The 21450-nt window shown below is 47.8% G+C and overlaps 4 protein-coding genes across 4 annotated transcripts; all 4 read right to left on the bottom strand.

Annotated features, from left to right (window-relative positions):
• Window positions 1-986: 986 nt before the first annotated feature.
• On the bottom strand, window positions 987-2574 carry LOC131288601 (putative serine protease K12H4.7). Its single transcript, XM_058317749.1, has 2 exons — window positions 2144-2574; window positions 987-2082 (listed from the first exon to the last, which is right to left on the bottom strand). The coding sequence occupies exons 1-2, from the start codon at window positions 2572-2574 to the stop codon at window positions 987-989; spliced, it is 1527 nt and encodes a 508-aa protein (XP_058173732.1).
• Window positions 2575-4749: 2175 nt separating this feature from the next.
• Window positions 4750-6336, bottom strand: LOC131288359 (putative serine protease K12H4.7). The gene is made up of 2 exons (XM_058317482.1): window positions 5906-6336; window positions 4750-5845 (listed from the first exon to the last, which is right to left on the bottom strand). The coding sequence occupies exons 1-2, from the start codon at window positions 6334-6336 to the stop codon at window positions 4750-4752; spliced, it is 1527 nt and encodes a 508-aa protein (XP_058173465.1).
• Window positions 6337-7871: 1535 nt separating this feature from the next.
• Window positions 7872-9456, bottom strand: LOC131288502 (putative serine protease K12H4.7). The gene is made up of 2 exons (XM_058317643.1): window positions 9026-9456; window positions 7872-8961 (listed from the first exon to the last, which is right to left on the bottom strand). The coding sequence occupies exons 1-2, from the start codon at window positions 9454-9456 to the stop codon at window positions 7872-7874; spliced, it is 1521 nt and encodes a 506-aa protein (XP_058173626.1).
• Window positions 9457-11251: 1795 nt separating this feature from the next.
• LOC131286626 (serine-rich adhesin for platelets) lies at window positions 11252-17207 on the bottom strand. Its single transcript, XM_058315608.1, has 4 exons — window positions 17092-17207; window positions 15763-17022; window positions 15501-15686; window positions 11252-15433 (listed from the first exon to the last, which is right to left on the bottom strand). The coding sequence occupies exons 1-4, from the start codon at window positions 17141-17143 to the stop codon at window positions 11562-11564; spliced, it is 5370 nt and encodes a 1789-aa protein (XP_058171591.1). The 5' UTR covers window positions 17144-17207; the 3' UTR covers window positions 11252-11561.
• Window positions 17208-21450: the final 4243 nt, after the last annotated feature.

Here is a 21450-nt window from a genome sequence, read left to right as displayed (position 1 = left end):
AAAATAGAGAAATTGTAGTGTTTTAAAAAGAACAGTTATAGCGTCTTAAAAAGGCTATTAAAAAGCATTATCACAAAGTTCCAAAGCAATGTAAAAGTGTTAACGGATTCATCATTATCTCTTCAGTACCAGACAGCGCAATGGTAGTTGTAACGCGTTGGTGATCGTTGATAACATCAATCAGACCGATAATCAACGTGATAATTAAAATAAGTGATGTCCTAACTGAGTTAGAATGAGTAAGTGAGTCAATTCTTACCGATGAGTGAAATTATTCTATTCTTCAACAAGGTTTATTCTGACTCATTTGTAATTAAAGTGATTCGGAAATATTTGGTTCGCTCAGAATGGCTTGACTTACAAACAAGAATAGTGGCACAATAAAGCCTAAAAAGGTGCGAAGAATAAAGAGACCCTTGTTCTGCATGGGTGCAGTGCATGATCAATGCACCACAAAAAACGAGATGATTCCTTCAACGCAAGAAAGAATTGGATCATTGGGAGTGAGCCAAATCATCCTGAGTGAATTAAAGAATTGTCTCTCCATTCACACTCACTCACTCAGAATTGGCACACTGTACTTTTTGATATTCTTATCGATAATTAAAGTAGTTTTTATATAATTATATATAAGCAAATAATAATCATTGGTAAAATGAGTAAAGCGCATATCTGCCCAAAAACCCCTACGAGGGTCGATGCAAACCCCTATTGGTGTAGCCACGAACCGCGAAGAAGAAGAGATTCCTCAGGACAAACTCACGAGAGGTCAAGTTGTATTTCGTCGATTACATAAAATATATTCTCTTTTATCAAGGATGAGAATCTTGGTTAAACGAAAACGTGTAAACATCGAGTTGTGTGTTGTGGATTTCATAAAATATATGTCATTTCTATTTATTGTAATTGTTTATACCATTCAATGATTACGAGGGAAAACATCTAAAAGCGCACCGCGAAGTTTATAGTCAAGCATTCGCAAGCTCTTACTTCCAGAAGGGACTGATCGGCGATCCGAGCCATGTCGAGATGTACTGTTCGGCCATACGCTTGGTCTGTAGGAGCTCCTCGGAGTCGGAGTCACTGATAGACACAATATCCGCACCGGTGAACTCCCTCGGGGTAACGCGAGCGTTTGCCAGCAAGTTCTGGTAAGAGGTGATGGAGACATGGCGCAGAGGATCCAGAGCACCATTGGTGAACAGCACGTTGGTGGTGCGAGGATCGTCCGCTCCGTAATGGAAGTTCGTCAGCCGGACAGCCTCATAGACCAAATCTTGGGTGATGAATTCTCCGAATGCCGCCTGGCACTCGGCCAGGAAGAGGTCGTACGTGACACGGTTTCCGAAGGGCTGATCCGGTGACGTGGTGGTGGGGAAGAGACCGAACTCGGTGCAGTCATGATAGGTGGACTGTCGCAGACCGAACTCCGTATTCGCAACACTATCGATATCGACATCCGTCAGGTAGCGGACGAAATTCTCGAACGACAGATCGAAGCACTCGCGTTCCTCGGCGTAACGATCGAGCAGGAAAGCGGACAAGGCCTCCAAACCGGTATCAAACTCGTCACTGGTAAGCCGGTCGCACACACGGCCAATGTTTTCAATGTCAAAATCTTCCGCCATGGCCAATTCGAGTGAGACCATCATGGCAAAGAAGAACAGTTCCACCTCTAGCGGGTCCTCAACGTTCACCGGGTCGCAAGTGTTGAACATCTCCGAGACCATTTCCGTCTCGCCGGCGTCGAGTAGGTTCTGTGCCGTGTGGAATGCCTGGAAGATGCGGTTGTAGCACTGGTCGCTCGCCTTCTCGCGGATAATGTTTCCGATGTCTTCGGCGAACTCGGGGAAGTTGACAGTGGCACGAACCGGGGAGCTCGAGGCCCACGCACCATCAATGATGTTCGGGAAGCGCTGGCGAGCCCATGAGGCGAGAGTACCAGCGTAAGCCACACCGTGAAGGATGACGCGCGCATTCGGGTCGTTCATGACCTCGCGCTTCAAGAAGTCAACAAGCTCGATCAGATCGAACAGGACCTGCTCCGTGCGCAGGAAACGTAGATTCTCCGTCGAATAATCCCTAGAGAGCAATGTTACCTTTATACCAGATATATTCGGTGCTTTGTCTAGGTAATACTCACTCCACTGGGATACTGTTTCCATAGTAGCGGTGCTCGAAGGTCGCCAACATGGCTCCATGCTGGGAGGCAATGTCGCGGAAGTGGCTGTTATCCATGAAGTACGGATTGATCGAATAGTGTCCACCGACGACCAGGAACAGTGGCCCTCCTTCTTGGTAGTACTGGTCGTTGTACAGATAGGTAAACTCGAACGTGTTACGGTCTTGCGGGTCAAAGTGGTTAACACGGGACGTGAAGCGACCCTCGACCGCACGCGGACTCTTTGAGACGTATCCCTTCGGCGGGCGAACCGTATCCAGAAGACTTCCCATCCGCTCGATACCAGGGAACGGACGACGGACCTTATCGACCGACTTGCCAGCGGCAACGACGATGATGGCCAGCAGCAGCACAGCTGCCGCCTTGTAACCAGCGGAGCTAACAAACTTCATCTTGTTGACGAGTTACTATCCAATAAACTACTAAACGCTTTCCAAGCCGGCTCACTGCCATTAAATAGTTCCTGGCCCTTCCAGAATGCCACCCTACCGCTGTCCTGGGTAGTCGTAACCGAAGGCCGTAATCCTTATCGAAATCGAATTATCAATGAAAAAACAGCTAAATCATTTCGAGAAGTTGTTGTTCGCCGCCGATAGAAGCAGTCAATCCGTAACTGTTGCATGTGATCCCAATCCATCCACATGAGGTTGACGTGTAGCATACTAGGGACGTTCCGCCCACCAGTGGCCGCACGATATCACACGGAAGCTATCCGTATGGATTAAAATGTGTTAAATCATCGCCATCGAATATAGCTTTTTGGTTGCATCGATTGTCGTAAAAATGCCTTAAGGCCCTCACCAAGACCGGATGGTAGATAACGTTATCTGTGATCGGGTGGAACGTTTAAAACTGGAAGTGTTTAGTTGCTCTAAACACCTGGGTAAATACATTGATTAAACTTTGCGCAATAAACAAAATAGTTCGATGGTTAAAGTATCTGTTCCCATTACTTGTATTATTAAATTTCTGCCAGGATTTAGCGTATAGATTTCACTATACCTAATTTAATCCGATGTACAATGCTTCATACTGAGTCCTTCCAACGTTTTACTGACAGACCATCATGCCTTTTTTGTGTCTGTAAAGGGCTAAAAGGATTAAGTTATTTAGGAAAAGTTATTCAGAAACACAAAGACACACTAACGTACGCATAGTCCAGAAGTCCAATTCCGGAAGTCAAATTACCGATTCGCCAACCAAAAACGTACGCCGTATTTGTTTACCCCGAAATGTATGCAAGCCGTAACAGTGTGTTTATTGTAAAAAGGGGGCTATCTACTAAAGCGAATCTATTGACTAAAATAACATTTTACACTACAATGTCGATTATCCGTTTATTTCCGATTAATAAAAAATGTTCGCTGACTGGTTACCGGACACTCTAATTTCATGGATAACCGGGCATACAGTACGGCACATATGTGTTATTTGTTATTTCGGGTCAAAGCAGTGTTTTGCTCCGCCATTGTTGTGATAGTTGGTTTTAAAAGTGTTTACAACCATACTTGTAGTGTGTGGTAGATCTTTCCAAAAATTTTTTAAAGAAGTAGGTAATTGACTATTCTGGAACACATGGAATATGGATCCTGTTGGTCACATGGGATATGATTAGTGAAATTAAGTGTGATGGTCTTCCCCACGCGCAGGCTTCCTCCAGAACATATACCGAAGGCCTCTGGTTGCTCTGTTGATGAAACATAGCTGATTTGCAGTTTTATCCCACTTTCCTGGCTGCTCGTATGAGGTAAACAAAATTCAAACCAACTATCAAAAATATTCCCACGCCCGCTACACATTTCCTTACGGTTTCGCTTAAAACTCCTCAGCGCGAACAAAAAAACACCTCATTTTTGCATGGGCCGAAGCGGGCTGAAATAAAATTAGTTGCTGGAAACAGCAATTCTGCTCGAAAAACTGCTCCATTGCTCGAAAAATCTGTTAATTTTGTTTCAGCCGGCCTTGGCCCATACAAAAATGAGGAGTTTTTGGTTCGAGCTGAGGTGTTTTGAAGAAACCGTTAGTAAATTACTAGTGAGCGCTTTCTGGCTCGTTACGTGGTATGCTGCGACCACTTTGTTTATTGATCTTGAATAATGTATTCTGTGCGACAATTTACAGTGTTTGTTAAAGACCTCCTATTCACAGCAAACTGTCTAACAGCAACAGCTGATAAAATGATCAGGATTGGTCGGTCTAGAAATATCTACATATATATATATGCAACTTGCCAAATTCCTGTGTTAATAAATTACATTGGTAAATGGCAACTTGTTCAGAAATTCGTATAACAAGAAGTGAAAGCATTGAGAATGGCATATACTGGCATCACCGACAATCTTGAATTGGTCGCTATCGATAGGATTGTAAAGTGAATTTTCTACATTTAGCTAGGGAAATATGCAAACGTTCAAAAGTATCTACATGTCGTGAATAAACCGAAATATACTTCAAAGAACCAATTAAATTGTTTGGTTTTCGTAAATTATATTTTTTTATTTCGTTTATAATAACTGAAAAATTTTGGAAAATACTTAGTTAATATGTAGGCTAGGGTTTGATGCTTTCTACTTCCGTATGGGATTAATCGACGGTCCGAGCCAGGTCGAGATGTACTGCGCGATCATTAGCTTGGTCTCGAGGAGCTCCTCTGAGTCGGAATCGCGGATTGACACGATATCTGCCGCCGTGAACTCCCTCGGCGTGACGCGAGCGTTCGACAGCAAGTTCTGGTAGTAGGTGATGGATACATGGCGCAGCGGATCCAGAGCACCGTTGGTGAACAGCACGTTGGTGGAGCGAGGATCGTCCCCTCCGTAGTGAAGGTTAGTTATGCGTACAGCCTCATAGACCAACTCCTTGGTGATGAATTCTCCGAATGCCGCCTGGCACTCGGCCAGGAAGAGGTCGTACGTGACACGGTTACCGAAGGGCTGATTCGGCGAGTTGGTAGTCGGGAACGCACCGAACTCGGTGCATGTTTGGTAGGCGGTTTGACGCAAACCGAGTTGCCGGTTTGCTTCACTGTCGATATCGACATCCGTCAGGTAGCGGACAAAAGTCTCGAACGACAGATCGAAGCACTCGCGCACATCGGCGTAGCGATTCAGTAGGAAGACGGACAAGGCCTCCAATCCAGTGCTGAACTCGTCGCTGGTAAGTCGATCGCACACACGGCCAATATTATCAATGTCCCCTTCAGCCACCATAGCCGTCTCTAGCGAAATCATCATGGCAAAGAAGAACAGTTCCACCTCCAACGGGTTATCCAGACTCAACGGCTCGCAAGTGTTGAACAGCTCGGAAAGTCTGTCGGTGCGTCCGGAATCTAGTGCATGCTGTGCCCCGTTGAACGCCTGCGAGATGCGGTCGTAGCACTGGTCGCTCGCCTTCTCACGGATAATTTCTCCGAAGTCCTCGGCGTACTCGGGGAAGGCGCCAGTGGCACGCACCGGGGCGCTCGAGACCCACGCACCATCAATGATGTTCGGGAAGCGCTGGCGAGCCCACGAGGCGAGACTACCGGCTTGAGCTACACCGTGAAGGATGACGCGTGCATTCGGGTCGTTCATGACCTCGCGCTTCAGGAAGTCAACAAGCTCGATCAGATCGAACAGAACCTGCTCCGTGCGCAGGAAACGTAGATTCTCCGTCGAATAGTCCCTGAGAAAGTAAAAACATGTAACACTCATCTATCGGAAACCTCCCTTAAGCTATACTCACTCCACTGGGATGCTGTTTCCATAGTAACGATGCTCAAAGGTTGCCAACATAGCACCATGCTGGGCGGCAATGTCTCGGAAGTAGAGCCCCTCGATAAAGAATGGATTGACCGCGTAAAAACCACCGACGACCAGGAACAGCGGACCTCCCTCGCGGTAGTATTCGTCGTTCGTCAGGTAGGTAAACTCGAACGTGTTACGGTCTTGCGGATCAAAGTGGTTTCTGCGGGACGTGAAGCGGCCCTCAACGGTACGCGGGTTCTGTGAGACGTATCCTTTCGGAGGGCGAACCGTATCGAGAAGACTTCCCATCCGCTCGATGCCTGGGAACGGGCGACGGATCTTATCGACCGACTTGCCAGCGGCAACGACGATCATGGCCAGCAGCAGCACAGCTGCCGCCTTCAGGCCGGTGGAGCTTCCAAACTTCATCCTGTTCACGAGTAACTATCCGATTAACTACTAAACGATTCCCAAGCGGGCACACAGCCGTTATATACTGTGTGCGGAATTCCACAACGCAACCCTGTCATGTGCCAAGCCATAACTGAAGGACGTAATCCTTATCGAAAACGAATAGGCTAAGAAAAAACCGCTAAATCATGACACACTAAGAGTATTTTGTAAGCCCCCGATAGGCTCAGCCAGTTGTTGACTGTTGCATGTGATCCCGGTTCCATAAAAAACAACACAACAAACATGATTAATACGCGAAGCCAGCAGACACTCCGCCCACCGGTGGCCTCACGAAATCACGCGGAAGCTTTCCGATCGGATTAAAACGCGAAATATCATCATCAATAGCTTGTCGGTAATTAAAGATTCTCGACAGGACCGGATGGTAGATAACGTTATCAGTAGCCGATTGGATATGAAATGGCTAAATTTGGAAATTTTGTTTAGGCTTTCGGCTCCTGGGTGTACGTGTTTTTTTTATACTTGATGGGCCATTTGGTCTGTAAATATCTTACAAGTCTGTAAACATCTTATTTCAAACTAAGGAGTTGTTTAATCGATTTTTATCATTTCTATTTTATTGAGAAAAAAATGTGTTTTATAGAAAGTGCTCTTTCCCACTTCATAAAAATCGGTTTTAAATAAAGAAATTTAAAAAATTTTGGTTATGCTAACACCTCAACAATAGCTATGACAAAACTGTCTTGTTCGAATTTTTTGCTAAAAATAAAAAATGTCAACGTTTGTCGTTTGGAGATTTCTCATTTAAGTACCAAGCATCCGTCTTAGAAATTTTCCTTATTAAAACTTACATTTGCACCTTGATTGAATATTGTTAAAAGAAGTTTTTAATAATAAGTTAATAAGTTAAGTTAAGTTTAACCCATAAGATACTTGCCTATGTGTGTCTAATGCAATGTGTAATACATACCTAAAGTTGCATTCACATTTTTATGTACCGATTGGTACATTTGTACAAATCCAGTTCCAACCGGTCTTAGACGAAAAAGTTTTGATCGAAATGAGCTGGTTCAATTGTGGACGCATTTTTTTATCGAACTAAGCTGGTTCAAGTGTGGACGGACAATCTATAGCCCGTTAAAGGTTTTTAGAATTAATTCAATTCATTTTCGGTAAAAGAAACATACTGAAGGATAAGAAAGCTCAGCTTCAAATGGAGGTAAACTTTTTAGACCAATTGCACCCTTGCTTAAATGGATTATTCAGCTAAACGCTAAACTGGTTTAACAAATTGCTTTATACGTTGAACGAATCGTTGAATGATTTAACGCACCGGAAATTTTATTTAACGATCCGGAATCGAATGTGGACAATGCGCTACGCGGATTGAACATTCACTTTTCAATGTTACGAAAGAATGGGTTGTTTAGTGCTTTCGTAAAATATATTTCAATTCTTTATGATATATGTGTAATTATCGTTCATTTTGGTAATCAAGCAGGAGTTCTATTAAATATACTCTGCTTTGTTACATTCTGTACCAGCTGATCCTAGAAAGGGCTGATCGGTGATCCGAGCCATGTCGAGATATACTGTTCGGCCATACGCTTGGTCTGGAGGAGCTCCTCTGAGTCGAAGTCATTGATCGGAAAAACATCCGCTGCGGTGAACTCCCTCGGCGTGACGCGAGCGTTCGCCAGCAAGTTCTGATACGAGGTGATAGAGACATGGCGCAATGGGTCCAGCGCACCGTTGGTGAACAGCACGTTGGTGGTGCGAGGATCGTCCGCTCCGTAGTGGAGATTTGTAAGGCGCACACCCTCATAGACCACCTGCTCAGTGAGGAATTCTCCGAATGCCACCTGGCACTCGGCCAAGAAGAGGTCGTACGTGACACGGTTTCCGAAGGGCTGATCCGGCGACGTGGTGATCGGGAACGCACCGAACTCGGTGCATGTTTGGTAGGCAGACTTGCGCAGACCTAGCTCCTGGTTCGCTTCACTGTCGATATCGACATCCGTCAGGTAGCGGACAAAATTCTCGAACGACAGATCGAAGCACTCACGCACATCGGCGTAACGATCGAGCAGAAAAGCGGACAAGGCATCCAATCCAGTGCTGAACTCGTCGCTGGTAAGCCGATCGCACACACGGCCAATATTATCATAGTCCCCTTCATCCATCATGGCCGACTCTAGCGAAATCATCATGGCGTAGAAGAACAGTTCCACCTCTAGCGTGTCCTCAATGTTCACCGGGTCGCAAGTGTTGAACATCTCCGAAATTCTATCGCCAAGGCCGGCATCAAGTAGGTTCTGTGCCGTGTGGAATGCCTGGAAGATGCGGTTGTAGCACTGATCGCTCCCCTTCTCGCGGATAATGTTTCCGATGTCTTCGGCGAACTCGGGGAAATCGACAGTGGCACGCACCGGGGAGCTCGAGGCCCACGCACCATCAATGATGTTCGGGAAGCGTTGACGAGCCCACGAGGCGAGAGTGCCGCCTTGAGCTGCACCGTGAAGGATAACTCGCGCATTCGGATCGTTCATAACCTCGCGTTTTAGGAAGTCAACAAGCTCGATCAAATCGAACAGGACCTGCTCCGTGCGCAGGAATCGAAGATTCTCCGTCGAATAATCTCTGCAACAATGCAAAAATGCGTTAAAACTTCATCCATGTGGATCTCAACTTTCCGTTTATTTACTCCACTGGGATACTGTTTCCATAGTAACGATGCTCAAAGGTCGCCAACATAGCACCATGCTGGGCAGCAATATCGCTGAAGTGGGTGCCTTCTATGAAGAATGGATTGACCGCGTAGAATCCTCCAACGACAAGGAACAGTGGACCTCCCTCGCGGTAGTACTCGTCGTTTGTCAGGTAGGTAAATTCGAAGGTGTTGCGGTCTTGCGGGTCGAAGTGGTTTCTGCGGGACGTGAAACGACCCTCGACCGTACGCGGGTTCTGCGAAACGTATCCCTTAGGCGGTCGAACCGTATCGAGACGACTTCCTATTCGCTCGATACCTGGGAACGGGCGACGGATCTTATCGACCGACTTGCCAGCGACAACAACGATCATGGCCAGCAGCAGCACAGCTGCCGCCTTTTGACCGGCAGTAGTTACAAACTTCATCCTGTTTACGGACGGATATTCGATTACCCACTAAACGTGGCCCGAGTAGTCACACAGTCGTTAAATAATAACTCGCCTTCCTACTTTATCGTATGGTCATAACCGTAGGACGTAATCCTTATCAAATTCGAAGTAGCTTTGCTATCGGCCCCCTTAAAAATAAAACAATAATGACATGAATGAGACTTTCTATCGGTAGACGTTTCCCCAGCTGATGGCCGCAATGTATCGCTCGGAAGCTATCCGCTCGGATTAAAACGCGAATCATCACATTCGCGATAGGTTTTCGGTTGCTTTCAACGTTGAGGAAACAAAAGATCGAGCCTCTGAACTAGGTGGTAGATAACATTAGGTATAACTGTGTGACTAAGAAACGTTTTCAGTTGGAAGTTCCCAATTGCTTTCGTCGTCTGGGACTCACGATTACTCACTAGGTACAGATGTGATAACAAGCACAGCTTTTTTCATGTTGCGTAGTTATAGGAAATGATTTTTAGGATGTTATAGGAAGGACTTTGGGTTTTTTTTTTAAATACAATTTCTGCTTGATCTTAGCAATAAGCACCACATGTTTTGATTGCACCAAACATTTAAGTTAATTCCAAGTTGTCATGGCTACTTAGGCCAGACAATACAATACAACAGAAGCATTGAATGTCTAAAGGACTTCCGGATTGTTTTTTGGTCAGAAAAATTACCGTTACGCGTATATAACAACCTGCCTAATTTATAACCGATAGGTAACACGGTTTTATTTTCAACTGCACTCAGTTTGAACAATTAAAGTATGCATTTAATTTTAAAATATATTAGCAATGAGAGAGAACACGAGTAGTGATTCATAAATCGTAATGTTAAATCAATTTCGAAAACCGGTAAATTGAAAAGTTCCATGCAACGTGCACTGCGTATCACATACCTTCAGGAATCGAGTAAAAAGAAAAAGGGATTTTTCGTTATTTGTAGAGATATGATTATCCGGATAATTAAATAAGTAAAGCACAATTGATTTTTATTAGTAAATTTGTAATATCTTCCATTTTATTTCATTCTTATCCTACGCTACAAGACTGTATAAGACACTTGCGCGGTAAAAAATACAGTTCGGAATTATACAACAGCTCACGATTTCATATCCCTTCTAGGCCTTTTGAAATTATGGAATGGATTACATCCACCCGATTACTATCGTAGGTACGAGTGCATATTCCTGACGGCGATAGATAAAATATTATTAGTATGAAACAAAACCATTCCAACTGCTAAACAACCCCATACGAATTATGTCCAGTCTAATGACTACTATACGGATTCGCTAATCTAAATTATGTGCTCGTATTAGAGTCCCTGCTTGCCTAGTACCTGTTGCGTCGTGTGAACATCTATGTTTCCTTTTTCGCATCAGAACCGATGTGATTGGTGTGTGACTATGTTGAAGAAGTAAGAATTATTAGAATTAATGGAAAAACCATCCTTAAGCACAGGATGAATGGGTGATATGTGTTGTGCAAACGTTATCCTTTTTTCCAACGTTCTACATATATGGAACGCCAATGGTTGGCGCAAACGTAGAACCCAGGTTTCAACCAGAAACGGTTCGGTTCGTACGGTTCTTTGCAGTGTAGCCGTGACAGTAGAGGCACGATAAAGCAGTTAATAGATAAGGGTGGGGTGACTACAGACGAACGGTTTCACTTCTGCACTAGAAACTAATGGTGTATAAGGTGGTGTACCTGCTTGTAATGACTACAAATTACAACAAACTTAAACGAAACGGGAAAAAGCAATGGTACAAAGCCCACAGCATTCAACTGCGGATTAGAAAGGGAAAGAAGAAAAAATACATTTATCCAATTCCGTGCGCGAGCACAAGAACGACACCTGGCCATTGGAAAATTCTTAAAATTTGAGTAGAAATACAGCAAAGGAAAACACCTCCCAACGAAAAAAAAAGTATGAATATTTAAAGAATATTACATGTTCAACCTATCTAACACATTTGAGCCTTTATGCTACAACACTCCTTTGGTCCTACGCATATGCTTAGCGTTCGTACTTTCATTTTCTTTTCTCCCTACCCATAGCTGACCTGAATTCTCAAACGTTCAGTCCTTCTTCAGCGAATCCTTGTTAAAGTTCCGAATGGCATCGAGCAATGCCGTACGGGGGTCGATGGCCGGGCTGGTGGTGGTGCTTGGCGACTTCTTTACGATCGCACCGCGCACGACGGGCTGTGTCGCTTTGGCGGCCACTGCCGGTGGCATGGCCGGAGCCGGTGGAGGCGGAATCGCTGCAGCGAACGAAGCGGGTCTCACGGGAGGTGGCACCGGAACGGGTGCGGCCGTACCGAGACCGTTCAGCTTGACAGCAGCTATTGTTTGCGTCTGCTGTGGCACCACCGTCGCATCGGTGGACGGTTGTTCCTTGGCCAAAATTCTATCCTTCAGCCCCGTACGACGCAGCGTGTTCTGGGAAAAGGGCAACGAGTTCGGGGCCGTCGTATCCTCGGTTGGAGGTGCCGCCCCTAGCGGTACGACAGTTTTACGCAGCGTGCTTGTGTCGATCATCGAGACGGGCCGCAGGCGGGATACCGTGTTTTCGTCGAGCGATTTGAACCCACGAACGGTTGGCTGCAGAATGGTGGATGGTTTGGGACCAAAGCTAAGTCGGCTTATAGCCGTGGCGGCGGTGGTGGTGGTGTTGGTGGAGGCGGCGGCGTTTGACGGAGGATTTCCGTTGATACTAACGATCGAGCTACTACCGGAGGAGCTGGTAGTGGAATCGTTCCGCGAGAATGTTTCGTAGAAATACGAAGGCTTTGGTTCCACCGGCGGCGGTGGCTGCTGGCGTGGGGTAACGTTCTTCTTGTACTCTACGGCACGCACGATCGGCAATCGTTCACCGGGGGGAGTAGTAGTCACGGTGGCTGCTACAGCGGGCTTTGCTGGCGTTGCGGGAAGCTTCACGACCGCCGGAGGTTCCTGCTGGCGACGTTCCTGCTGCGACGCTGGCAATGGCACATTGGGGGCAACAATCTCCTGCCCGGAGGGTTGCTGCTGCTGGTCGACCTCATGGATCGTTCGTCGAGCGAACCCGGCGGAAGTTTCGCTCGTACTGGTGGTGGTCGTGGTAGAGGTGGTGGTTCCACCCGGACCGATGCTTATTTTGGTGCTGCTTACATTGTTCACATTACGGAAGCCACGGGGAAGCGTCGAACTTCCCCCGAAGCGGTAGTCACGATCCGACTTGATCGACACGTCGATCTTTGGTCGCTCGTTCCAGGTGGCAAAGCTTATTGTCGGTGGACCCTGGTAGGTCCACTTCTTCGTGTCCGATTCGTTGACCGATGTTACGGCACCGGTTGTGCTCGTATCGACGGTATTGCTACTGCTCACTACCGTACTGTTGGTCGTAATGTTTACGACCGTCGTTTGTGGTTCCTTACCGGTGGCCACGACATGCTGCTGTTGTTGCTGGTGCTGGTGGTGATGGTGATGTTCTTGTTGCTGCTTATTTTGCAACTTTTCATCGTCACTTTTCGACTCGCTGGCTAGATTCATGTCGATCGCGGCGGATACTTCCTCCTCCTTTTTCAATTCCACCGGCTTCTGCTCCTTCTTCTCGGTAACTTCCAACTCGACCAACTTTTCCTTTTTAGGAAGTTCATCCACAAGAATCTTCTCCGTACGCTTTTCCACCAGCACTTCCTTTTTCGTTTGTTCCACCTTCACGACAACGTCGACGTGCGGTTTGATATCCTGTGCCACTTTCAACACTTCTTCCTGTTCCGGTTCCTGCTCAACCTTGGCTTCCTCGATGCTGTCCTTCCGTACGCTACCGGACGTCACACCGGTACCCGGCATCTGCCCCTTGCCCGCGTTCAGCTGGGCCAGCGTTGAAATATCTGTAAAACTGTTTCGCTTAATAGCGGCCATTGAGGGGAGCGCGATTTCTTCGCTGGAGGAAGAAGCGCCGCCACGCTGCTCCGATGACGCACCCACTTGGTGTAGATTGTTCATACTGTTTTTGCGTGACGTGTTTAGAATGTTTTTGATCACCTCCAAGCTCTGGAGCGAGGGCGAATCGGAGATGCTCAGCTCACTGGTCGACATGCGCCGGTTGATGGTGGGCGCACCGGAAAGTCCATTGCTAGCTGAGGCTAGCCCGCGGTTCTCCCAACGCTGTGCCCCGATCAGTGAAATGTACGAGGTGCTTCTGGGGGTGAGCTGTAGCTTGGTGGAGGAGGTGGTCACCGCCTGGGCCGGTGAATTCAACGATGCAATATAGTCCGATCGAGTCGAATGGAACGAATCGGACCGATTGATTCCGCGCGGGCTTTTGTTGAGCATGGTAAGGCTGCGCCGTTTGACCGGTGCGAGCTCCTTCTTCGCATTCGCCCCAGACTGGTAAGCCCCGCTACCGTTGGACCGGAGTGCCACTGATTGGTCGTCCTCGTCGCTGCTCTGCGTGAGGGAAGAGTGCGGTTTACGGACGATCGAATCGACGGAAATTTTACGACGTACGATCACTCCAACCTCTTCTACCACTTCTTCTTCGGCTGCACTGATCGGCAGAGTTGCTTCGGTATTGTGGCCATTCTTTGCGATCGCCGGCGCCACACTAACATGCTCCTTAACCTCCTCTTGTTGGTGATACTCACGTTCTCGCTTCTCAACAACCGTAGTGCTCGTAGTGATGACGTTTTCCTTGTTCTCCGTACTGCTGTAGGTCGAAATCTTAAAGTTGGCCAAACTGCTCCGATTCGCAACGGCAATCTCCTTTTCCTCCGTGCGGCTCAACTCGACCCCATCTCGCAGGAGTTGATTCAGTTCGCTCATAACGTTGCCCTTCCGATCCGTGACCGATTCCTGACGACTTTCCACCTTATGTCCCGAAGTGGTTGTGGTGGTGGAGGTGGAAGTTGTGGTCGTGGCATTCTTCCCGCTGATCGATTCGCTCAAGGTCGCCAACTCACTCTCGATAATCTTCTCGCGCCGTTTCTCGAGCGTCTGTAGCCAAACGTCACGCGCTTCCTGCGTGCTACCCACCTCATTGGCCCCGACACGGTACCCATCCTCCACATCTGAGCTGACGTGACCGCCACCCACTTCCTGAGCCGGTTCGGGGCTCTCTCTACCGACGCGAACCTGCGGCTTGGTGTAGAATGCGCCCGCTGGTGTGCCTTCCGGACGGCCCTCCACCAGGTCCAGCATTGTCTGCAGACGCTCCTGGATGAACGGTTCGATGCGCTCCGTCATTTCGTCCGACACGACCGTAAGCATGTCGCTGCGCAGTGTCGTATTGTCGACGAAGGTTGACGCCGGCCGGTAAAACTGGCCCCGTTCGTCGTAATCGCTCGACTTGATCGAGGCGTCGGCGAATGTTGGCGGGGCGGGAAGCTTATAGGTCCACTGTTCCTCTTCCTGTTGCCCATTGCTATCCAGCTGCGTATCGATCGGTCCTTGCTTTTCTGCTTGCTGCACTGGGCGCGTGGGCACCTGAACGATGCTGTTTGCCCCGTTAGTCGTGGCTGTTAGCTTGATCTTTTCCTCCGACGACTGATCCGTGGCCTTTTTCTTAACAACCGCCTTCCCGGACTCGATGTTATAGATTTTGATTTCCTCGTCCGAACTGTTGTCACCGGGAGAGGCGGGCGATGCTGGCACCTTCTGGGCGGCCGGGCTGCCACCTCCAATCTGCACCTTCGACACGATTGGCGTTGGAGTGGATACCATGTTTGACTCCCTTTGTTGTTGCTCTGTGCTGGCCGCTGTTTGGCCGATGATTTTGATCGAAACGGACGACGAAGTCGAACCGGTCTTCTGATGCTTCCGTTCGCCAGCAACATCCGGTGTCGTCGAGGTTACGACGGGATCGTGCAGTGGATTGTCTACGTTCAGCATCACCTTCGATACATTTTGGTGTGCGGACGATGGCGCACGATGGACACTACCGTTGACGGCATTCAGTCGCGATTCTGGAAAGTAGAATGGAAAGGTTATACTTCAAATACATGCACATTCCAATCATCCTACACCTCTTACCTCTGTTCCGTTGCGTATCGTCAGGTTCGCTGCTAAAGTTGGAATCCGTCTCGGAGATGCCGGCATCGTTATCACGCAGCAGATCTAACGTGGAGCGGGTCAGGGCCCGAGGCGAAGGCGTCGGTACGGGTGTGATGGTGGTTGTTTTCGCCCTCGGCGGTGGTGCTGGTGCCTTAGATTTTTTCGCTAACCGAAAATAAAAACAATATCCGTTAACATATTAGGTCGCGACGGGTGAAATGTAATTTTTAATTCGCCTTACCACTAGAGTTCAAGCGCTTCCTTGGCGTTGGTTCGGGCATGTCGTGAAAATCGCGCGGATCCTTCGCATCCGAGCAGCTGGAAGAGGCACGGGAATGCTGATGGTGGATGTCCATCATGCTACCGCCATTCTCACTCGACCGCTGCAGTGTTGCCGTCGGGTCGGGCTCACGAATGATGTACATTGACGTCGGCCGGTTCTTCAGCGTGCTGTAGGACGTTTTAGTGTTGATGAGGTTTTTCCGATCCTCCTCCTCCTGTAGCTCACCAGCGTGCACAGGGTTGTTGTTGTTAGCTTCCACGGCATATCCATTCCGATCGCCATTGGTGGCCTTTGGGTTTGGCACGTTATTGTTGGTGCTGTGGTTGTTGTTGTTGTTGTTGTTGTTCATAATGTCAACCGATTTCAGCTCGCGATCGTACAGATTGGGTGTGGAAACGTGAAAGTTTTGCCGGGAGTACGGAGGTAACTGGGGTTCTTTGAAAAGGTGATCTTCCGGACCCGGTGGTTTCTCCCCGTTCGTGTTGTTGTGCGGTGGTACGCGTGTCTCCGGTATCGAGTTCTGGCTCGGTGGCCGAGGTGCGAGACGCTTTTTGCGCGTCGGCGCTACCGGAGGCCCCATAGGATGATGGTGGCCATTGCCTCCATGCCCGTTGGATGTAGGCGCACCGCGAGAGCTCGAGCTCACCCCGGACGAATCCATCGAGTTGAGCGAATTGGTGGAGCTGTACGGTGAGGTCGTCTTCAAGACCAGCTTCGAAGTACGACTCAACTCGGAGGAGGTAACAGACGCACCACCACCCCCGCCGCCACCACCACCGCCACCGCCACCTCCTCCCGATGACTCACGGGCACTCTTCTGGTGCATCCGGAAGATGTCGCTCGTGCTCAGCCGGTAGTCACTGTTGCGCAGCGTTTCCAGCTCCTTGCGCGACATCAACCGGATTTCGCTCAGCCCGACCTCGCCGATGTTCATGTCCAGCTCGAAGCCCTGCTGAAAGTCGACCGGATGGCGAAACAGGTACTTCGGGGCGTCGAGCAGCTTGTCGCTGCACACCATCTCGAGCAGGGTGGAGAGCTTCGTTTTGGCACCGACCCGCGCCACGTACAGCTGATCCCGGGGCAGCAGCACCGTCACGCGGAACGTCTGCTCGAACGGCGTGTTCGGTACCACCGGCAGCTGTATGATTCTATTGTTGTAGTGACTAGGGGTGTCCAGGTTTGTGGTGGACCGACTGAGGTTCGATGTAGATTTGGAAACTGGAAAGACACATTCGTTGGTTTAGGTTAAAAGGAAGTTGGCTTTACGGTGGACATGGTTGCACTTACCATCTTTGTTTCTTTTTCCTAACAGTCTGTTGAGCGTGGATAGTCCGTTCATTTTGATCGTTTGCTTGCTTCACAATCTGGATCGATTTTAAACTAGAAGGGACAACGAAGCGTTGTCAGCGTAATGAGCTGTGAGTAGCCGTGGAAACGATTTTCTACAGCATCACAATCCTTCGCATATTTATCTTTCTGTTTCTATTGGAAGAAAGTTCTGCAATGGAAAAGAAAAAAGAAAAGACCGATCTATTAACATCGCTATACTTTATTGCATATCTCCAAACAAGCCGCTATTTGCCATGCTTAAACACGTTACAAAAACTGCTTAAAAATATTGACGGAAGGCGCCCACTTTACAATTTACTGGCTGGCGGATGCTTTTAAAGTGCTCGCACGCGTTTATCATTTCGCCCCGATCGCGCTCGAGTGTTTGGGCTACCGTGAGAACGATTGTAGGTAATGCATGTGGAAATTTTAGTTGCATCTTGCAGCCCCTCGCTGCCCTCTCCCCTTCGATCATCCTCCTCATCGTGGGGGGTGGTGCACACATACATACTGCATTGGAAATCTTATTGGTGATTGTTTTTTCCCGCTTTGCAATTATTAATTGCCAACTCGAGGGGCCAAGTCACGTGTTCGGGACATATACTTGGCCCGGTTGGGCGTGCGAGCGAAAAGCAGAGACAAAACTCGATCGTGAGCATCTCAGAAGCTGCTTTGTCGTTTGTTCAGCTTGTTGAAAAGCGTAGATAAAAACATTAGAAGTCTTACGGCGCCATTTGTCGTGCCCGGAACGTCCCCATGCAGCCATGGTAGGAACGAGCCGGTTGGATTGGCTATTCGGACAGGATATTATTTAATAGACACATCATAAACTCCTGTCCTGGACAGAGAGACGCAATAGTTGATATGGCATCGTACCGATGGGCCATTATTGATGGTGTTGCAAGACGTTGTCAACAACTCGGGTCCAATCTGGGTGGAATTCCACCGCAATCTGATAAGAGCCTGTCAGCTCGTGTTTGAGCTTCACCACCCGCACACGGACAGTGACACGGGGGTGAACTCTGGCCAATGGCTCTCCCGCGAGTGCCCTGAAAGGTGTTGTCAACGATCTTTAATCGGTCGAAGATGGCTTACAGTAAAGACAGGCCGAGACGAATGGCAATCCGAATACCAGAATCGATTGTGGGATATCATAAGGTCAGTCCAGTGAATGTCCCTGCAGGCGCCTATCCGCTGGTCATCTCTCACACACATACACATCCCATCCATTCATGCTGTGCGTTCCTCTATTGCGTTTCGGAACGCGTGACCAAGGACTGGCGCTTATCATATGTTTCCGTGATTGACGGCGCATATCACACCGGAATACCTTGGGAGATACGTGTGGCCACCAAACGCAGGTTATCGGGTTTGGATTTTCCTTTCAAGGGGCAGCCTTGGGTAGGCGTAGCCTAACGTACAGAGGGCTTAAATGAACACTTTGTAAAACCTTAATCGACTTATTGCACCGTACATATCTTATTCTTTCTCACACACGCGCACAATTTGGCATTTGAAAATTTCGCAACGTCTGCACTTGATAAACCAGGAATGCCAGATAAACCCACTTGAATTCAGCATACCGGATATGTCACGAACTAGTTGACTCACAGGATGCTCTCTTGTGGAATGTTTGTCGCCTTCAGTTCACTCGCCTGAATATCCGTTCACTAGCGCCGTGATGATTCAGCGCACTTTCGATATGTTTTTATTTTCACCACACTTTCTTTTATGTCTTTTACGTTTTATTCTGCACCACTGCTGCAGCGAAACGGGGGAGGGAGGGTTTTATCTATCAATTATGACGTTAGCGCAGGGCACTGATTAAAATCTGGAACCGAAAAGTGGTACCGTTTCGATGCTTGCGGTTCGTTTCACTGTGCACTGTGCGCCAAACAAACGCCAGATACGTTCCAGAGCACCGTTCCAGCACGGCACCAGGTTGGACTATCGGTGGAGAGTGATAAAAATTAACTAAAACAAAAGTCGTGTTCGCGGCGATACCTTGGCCGCGGGTGAGAATCCACTTGGCGGTTCGCGATTCCAAGCGGCCGGAGGGGGTGGTATGTGGAAATAGCTGGTAAAGAGTGACCCCTCCGGGGGATGGAGGGGTGGGTTGGGATGGTGTGTGCCTCGTGGTCATCGATGTTGATGATGATAACGTTTTGGGGCTCGAGCAGGGGAGAGGGAGTGAGTGTAAAAGGGGGTGAAGGCACATACCATCCACCAGAACAGACAATGCGCCCACAAGTACACGTACATCATACGCACAAACACACACCGCCCCTCTGAGGCGCAATGTTGATTCAGTCTTTTCTGCAGTTGAGGCGTCTGCTACGTTGGAGAGCACACGTTCCGGTAGTATCTGCCAAGCGAGCCCCGTATCGCGGGTTTCGAAGATAACGAAAACCTACTCTAGCGGTTTGATAACAAACTGATCTGCAGTGAGAAAACAGCCGGGCTGGAGGTATGCAAACGTAGGTTGCAGAAGGGTACTATCAGGCAAATGTAAGTAACAGAGACTTTTAAGAGATTTTGGGACATAAGAGTGAGTTTTCCCAAAAATGGCTTTGTAAACTGATCTCAGGAAATTCAATAAACAGATCAGCTATTGTAAACTATGAGAAAATTACTACAAAATATGATCAAAACAATGTCTACCAACCGGGATCGATTTTAGTAGCTATGACCGGATGGTAAGGCGTTCGCGAGTGCCTTTTAAGATTGACTTTTAAGCGGTAAGTAATGATATTCTAGACTCATCTGGGAGCCTACCTAATGGTGGATCAATCACTGTGGCCGGCAAGCCGGGACGCGCCAGCTACACCCAATCAACGAGAAGGCCACCAGCCAACGGAGCTAATCTTTCCAAGCTCCGTCCTTGGTTGCGTTGCACAATCTACGCGCCAAAGCAACGGTAGCAGCAATTGTTGCTCAGCAATTAGCGCTGCTTGAAATGCAGTTCTGCCGCTAGCAACCAATCAACTTCGATCTCGGCTGGAACGAACAGGAATGTGACACCTTCCTCACGCGAGGAACGGTTCGCGGATGTGCTCCATCGGCGCTTGGCGTGCGATCATTGTCGTTAGATAAGGTTCATCAGTTGCATCGGACGACGGCAGAATAATGGTGCGCAAATTGCGTCAAACCGGATGCTAGAAGGCTAGGGTTCTCAAAGTTGTTACCGGTTAACGTAAAAAGAAAATAGGATGACAAGGATCGTATCGTACTTGGAAGAGTTTAAGTCTGGAAGAGATATGTAAAATCGACATGAGATATTGTTTTTGTCATCAACAGACCAGAATTGTCTAAGTTATTGTTGCCACAAAAAACGTAAACATAACACACGTTATGACAGATAACATCTCCAATCTTTGAGAAAGATTAAAGGACAACAATCAATTCGTGGTATGTCATGATTATGTCCGGCGCCATCATACCTTAGCTATACCGTATCCAGATAGGTATTAGATTGTGGTTGAACATGACAAATTAAAGTAATCACTGTAAACTTTTCATTGCTTTTTCCATGATTATCGATGAAATTATATGAAGGTAATCGTTTCAACGTATATAATCTTCTTCCGCCTAATTTTCTACTCTTCTCAATCTATTATGGACATGACCCGCTGTACTGAACGTACGCTTCCTAAAATTTGAGGAAATACCGATGAACGGATGACAAACCATCGATTACTTCATTTATCATAATTATGTCTACCATTCGGTGTTCACTCTCACCGAACATGACCGAAGAATGTGGCATTCTATAACAGATTACACGTGCTATCCATCATGCGACGTCGACCGGGGAATGACTAGCAGTTCATAAGCTACCCCGTATCATTTCTCTTACAACAAGTCAATTTTCATACGATAAGATAGAATACAAGATAGGACAGAACCTCTTAACTATGCGAAGAAATGGTTATAGGTACAACGATAAAAAAAAACAATAGAAATCATAACCTCTAGTACCCAGAGTATCTAGAGGTGATGATAAAGAATAAGCTGTACTAGTTCTCGGCCATGAGAACTTCTTTGTACCATTAACACCTCCAAGCAAATGGGGTAGGGAGAGATTTTACCCTCCGATAGAAGGTCGCATCGGTTGATCCAGACATTAGACCCACCATAAAACGATGAAAGATCCCTCGGCGAGCGGATGAAAACAAGGTGAAAATAAATAATCACACTCTATTCCCTCTGCAGTCGTTCTTACCTCCGATATCGCGTGGACATGGGAAAGCAAGCGAGGGGAAAACTGCCACATTTTCCTCCCATCAGCTACGCTTCCTACTCGAATGAAAAACGACC

This window comes from Anopheles ziemanni, chromosome 3 (genome assembly GCF_943734765.1).
Source record: "Anopheles ziemanni chromosome 3, idAnoZiCoDA_A2_x.2, whole genome shotgun sequence".
Taxonomy (NCBI): domain Eukaryota; kingdom Metazoa; phylum Arthropoda; class Insecta; order Diptera; family Culicidae; genus Anopheles; species Anopheles ziemanni.
The sequence above is the reverse complement of the archived record's forward strand: the minus strand, read 5'-3'. Positions and strand labels throughout refer to the sequence as shown.

What these genes read in the sequence shown, in the direction of transcription:
- LOC131288601 (XM_058317749.1), bottom strand. Translation starts at nt 2,574, where the DNA reads ATGAAGTTTGTTAGCTCCGCTGGTTACAAGGCGGCAGCTGTGCTGCTG. An exon ending in GGAAACAGTATCCCAGTGGA is followed by an intron (nt 2,083 to 2,143) that starts GTGAGTATTACC and finishes ATTGCTCTCTAG; the next exon opens with GGATTATTCGACGGAGAATC.
- LOC131288359 (XM_058317482.1), bottom strand. Translation starts at nt 6,336, where the DNA reads ATGAAGTTTGGAAGCTCCACCGGCCTGAAGGCGGCAGCTGTGCTGCTG. An exon ending in GGAAACAGCATCCCAGTGGA is followed by an intron (nt 5,846 to 5,905) that starts GTGAGTATAGCT and finishes TTACTTTCTCAG; the next exon opens with GGACTATTCGACGGAGAATC.
- LOC131288502 (XM_058317643.1), bottom strand. Translation starts at nt 9,456, where the DNA reads ATGAAGTTTGTAACTACTGCCGGTCAAAAGGCGGCAGCTGTGCTGCTG. An exon ending in GGAAACAGTATCCCAGTGGA is followed by an intron (nt 8,962 to 9,025) that starts GTAAATAAACGG and finishes GCATTGTTGCAG; the next exon opens with AGATTATTCGACGGAGAATC.
- LOC131286626 (XM_058315608.1), bottom strand. Translation starts at nt 17,143, where the DNA reads ATGAACGGACTATCCACGCTCAACAGACTGTTAGGAAAAAGAAACAAA. An exon ending in AGGAAAAAGAAACAAAGATG is followed by an intron (nt 17,023 to 17,091) that starts GTAAGTGCAACC and finishes GTGTCTTTCCAG; the next exon opens with TTTCCAAATCTACATCGAAC. An exon ending in GAAGCGCTTGAACTCTAGTG is followed by an intron (nt 15,687 to 15,762) that starts GTAAGGCGAATT and finishes ATTTTCGGTTAG; the next exon opens with CGAAAAAATCTAAGGCACCA.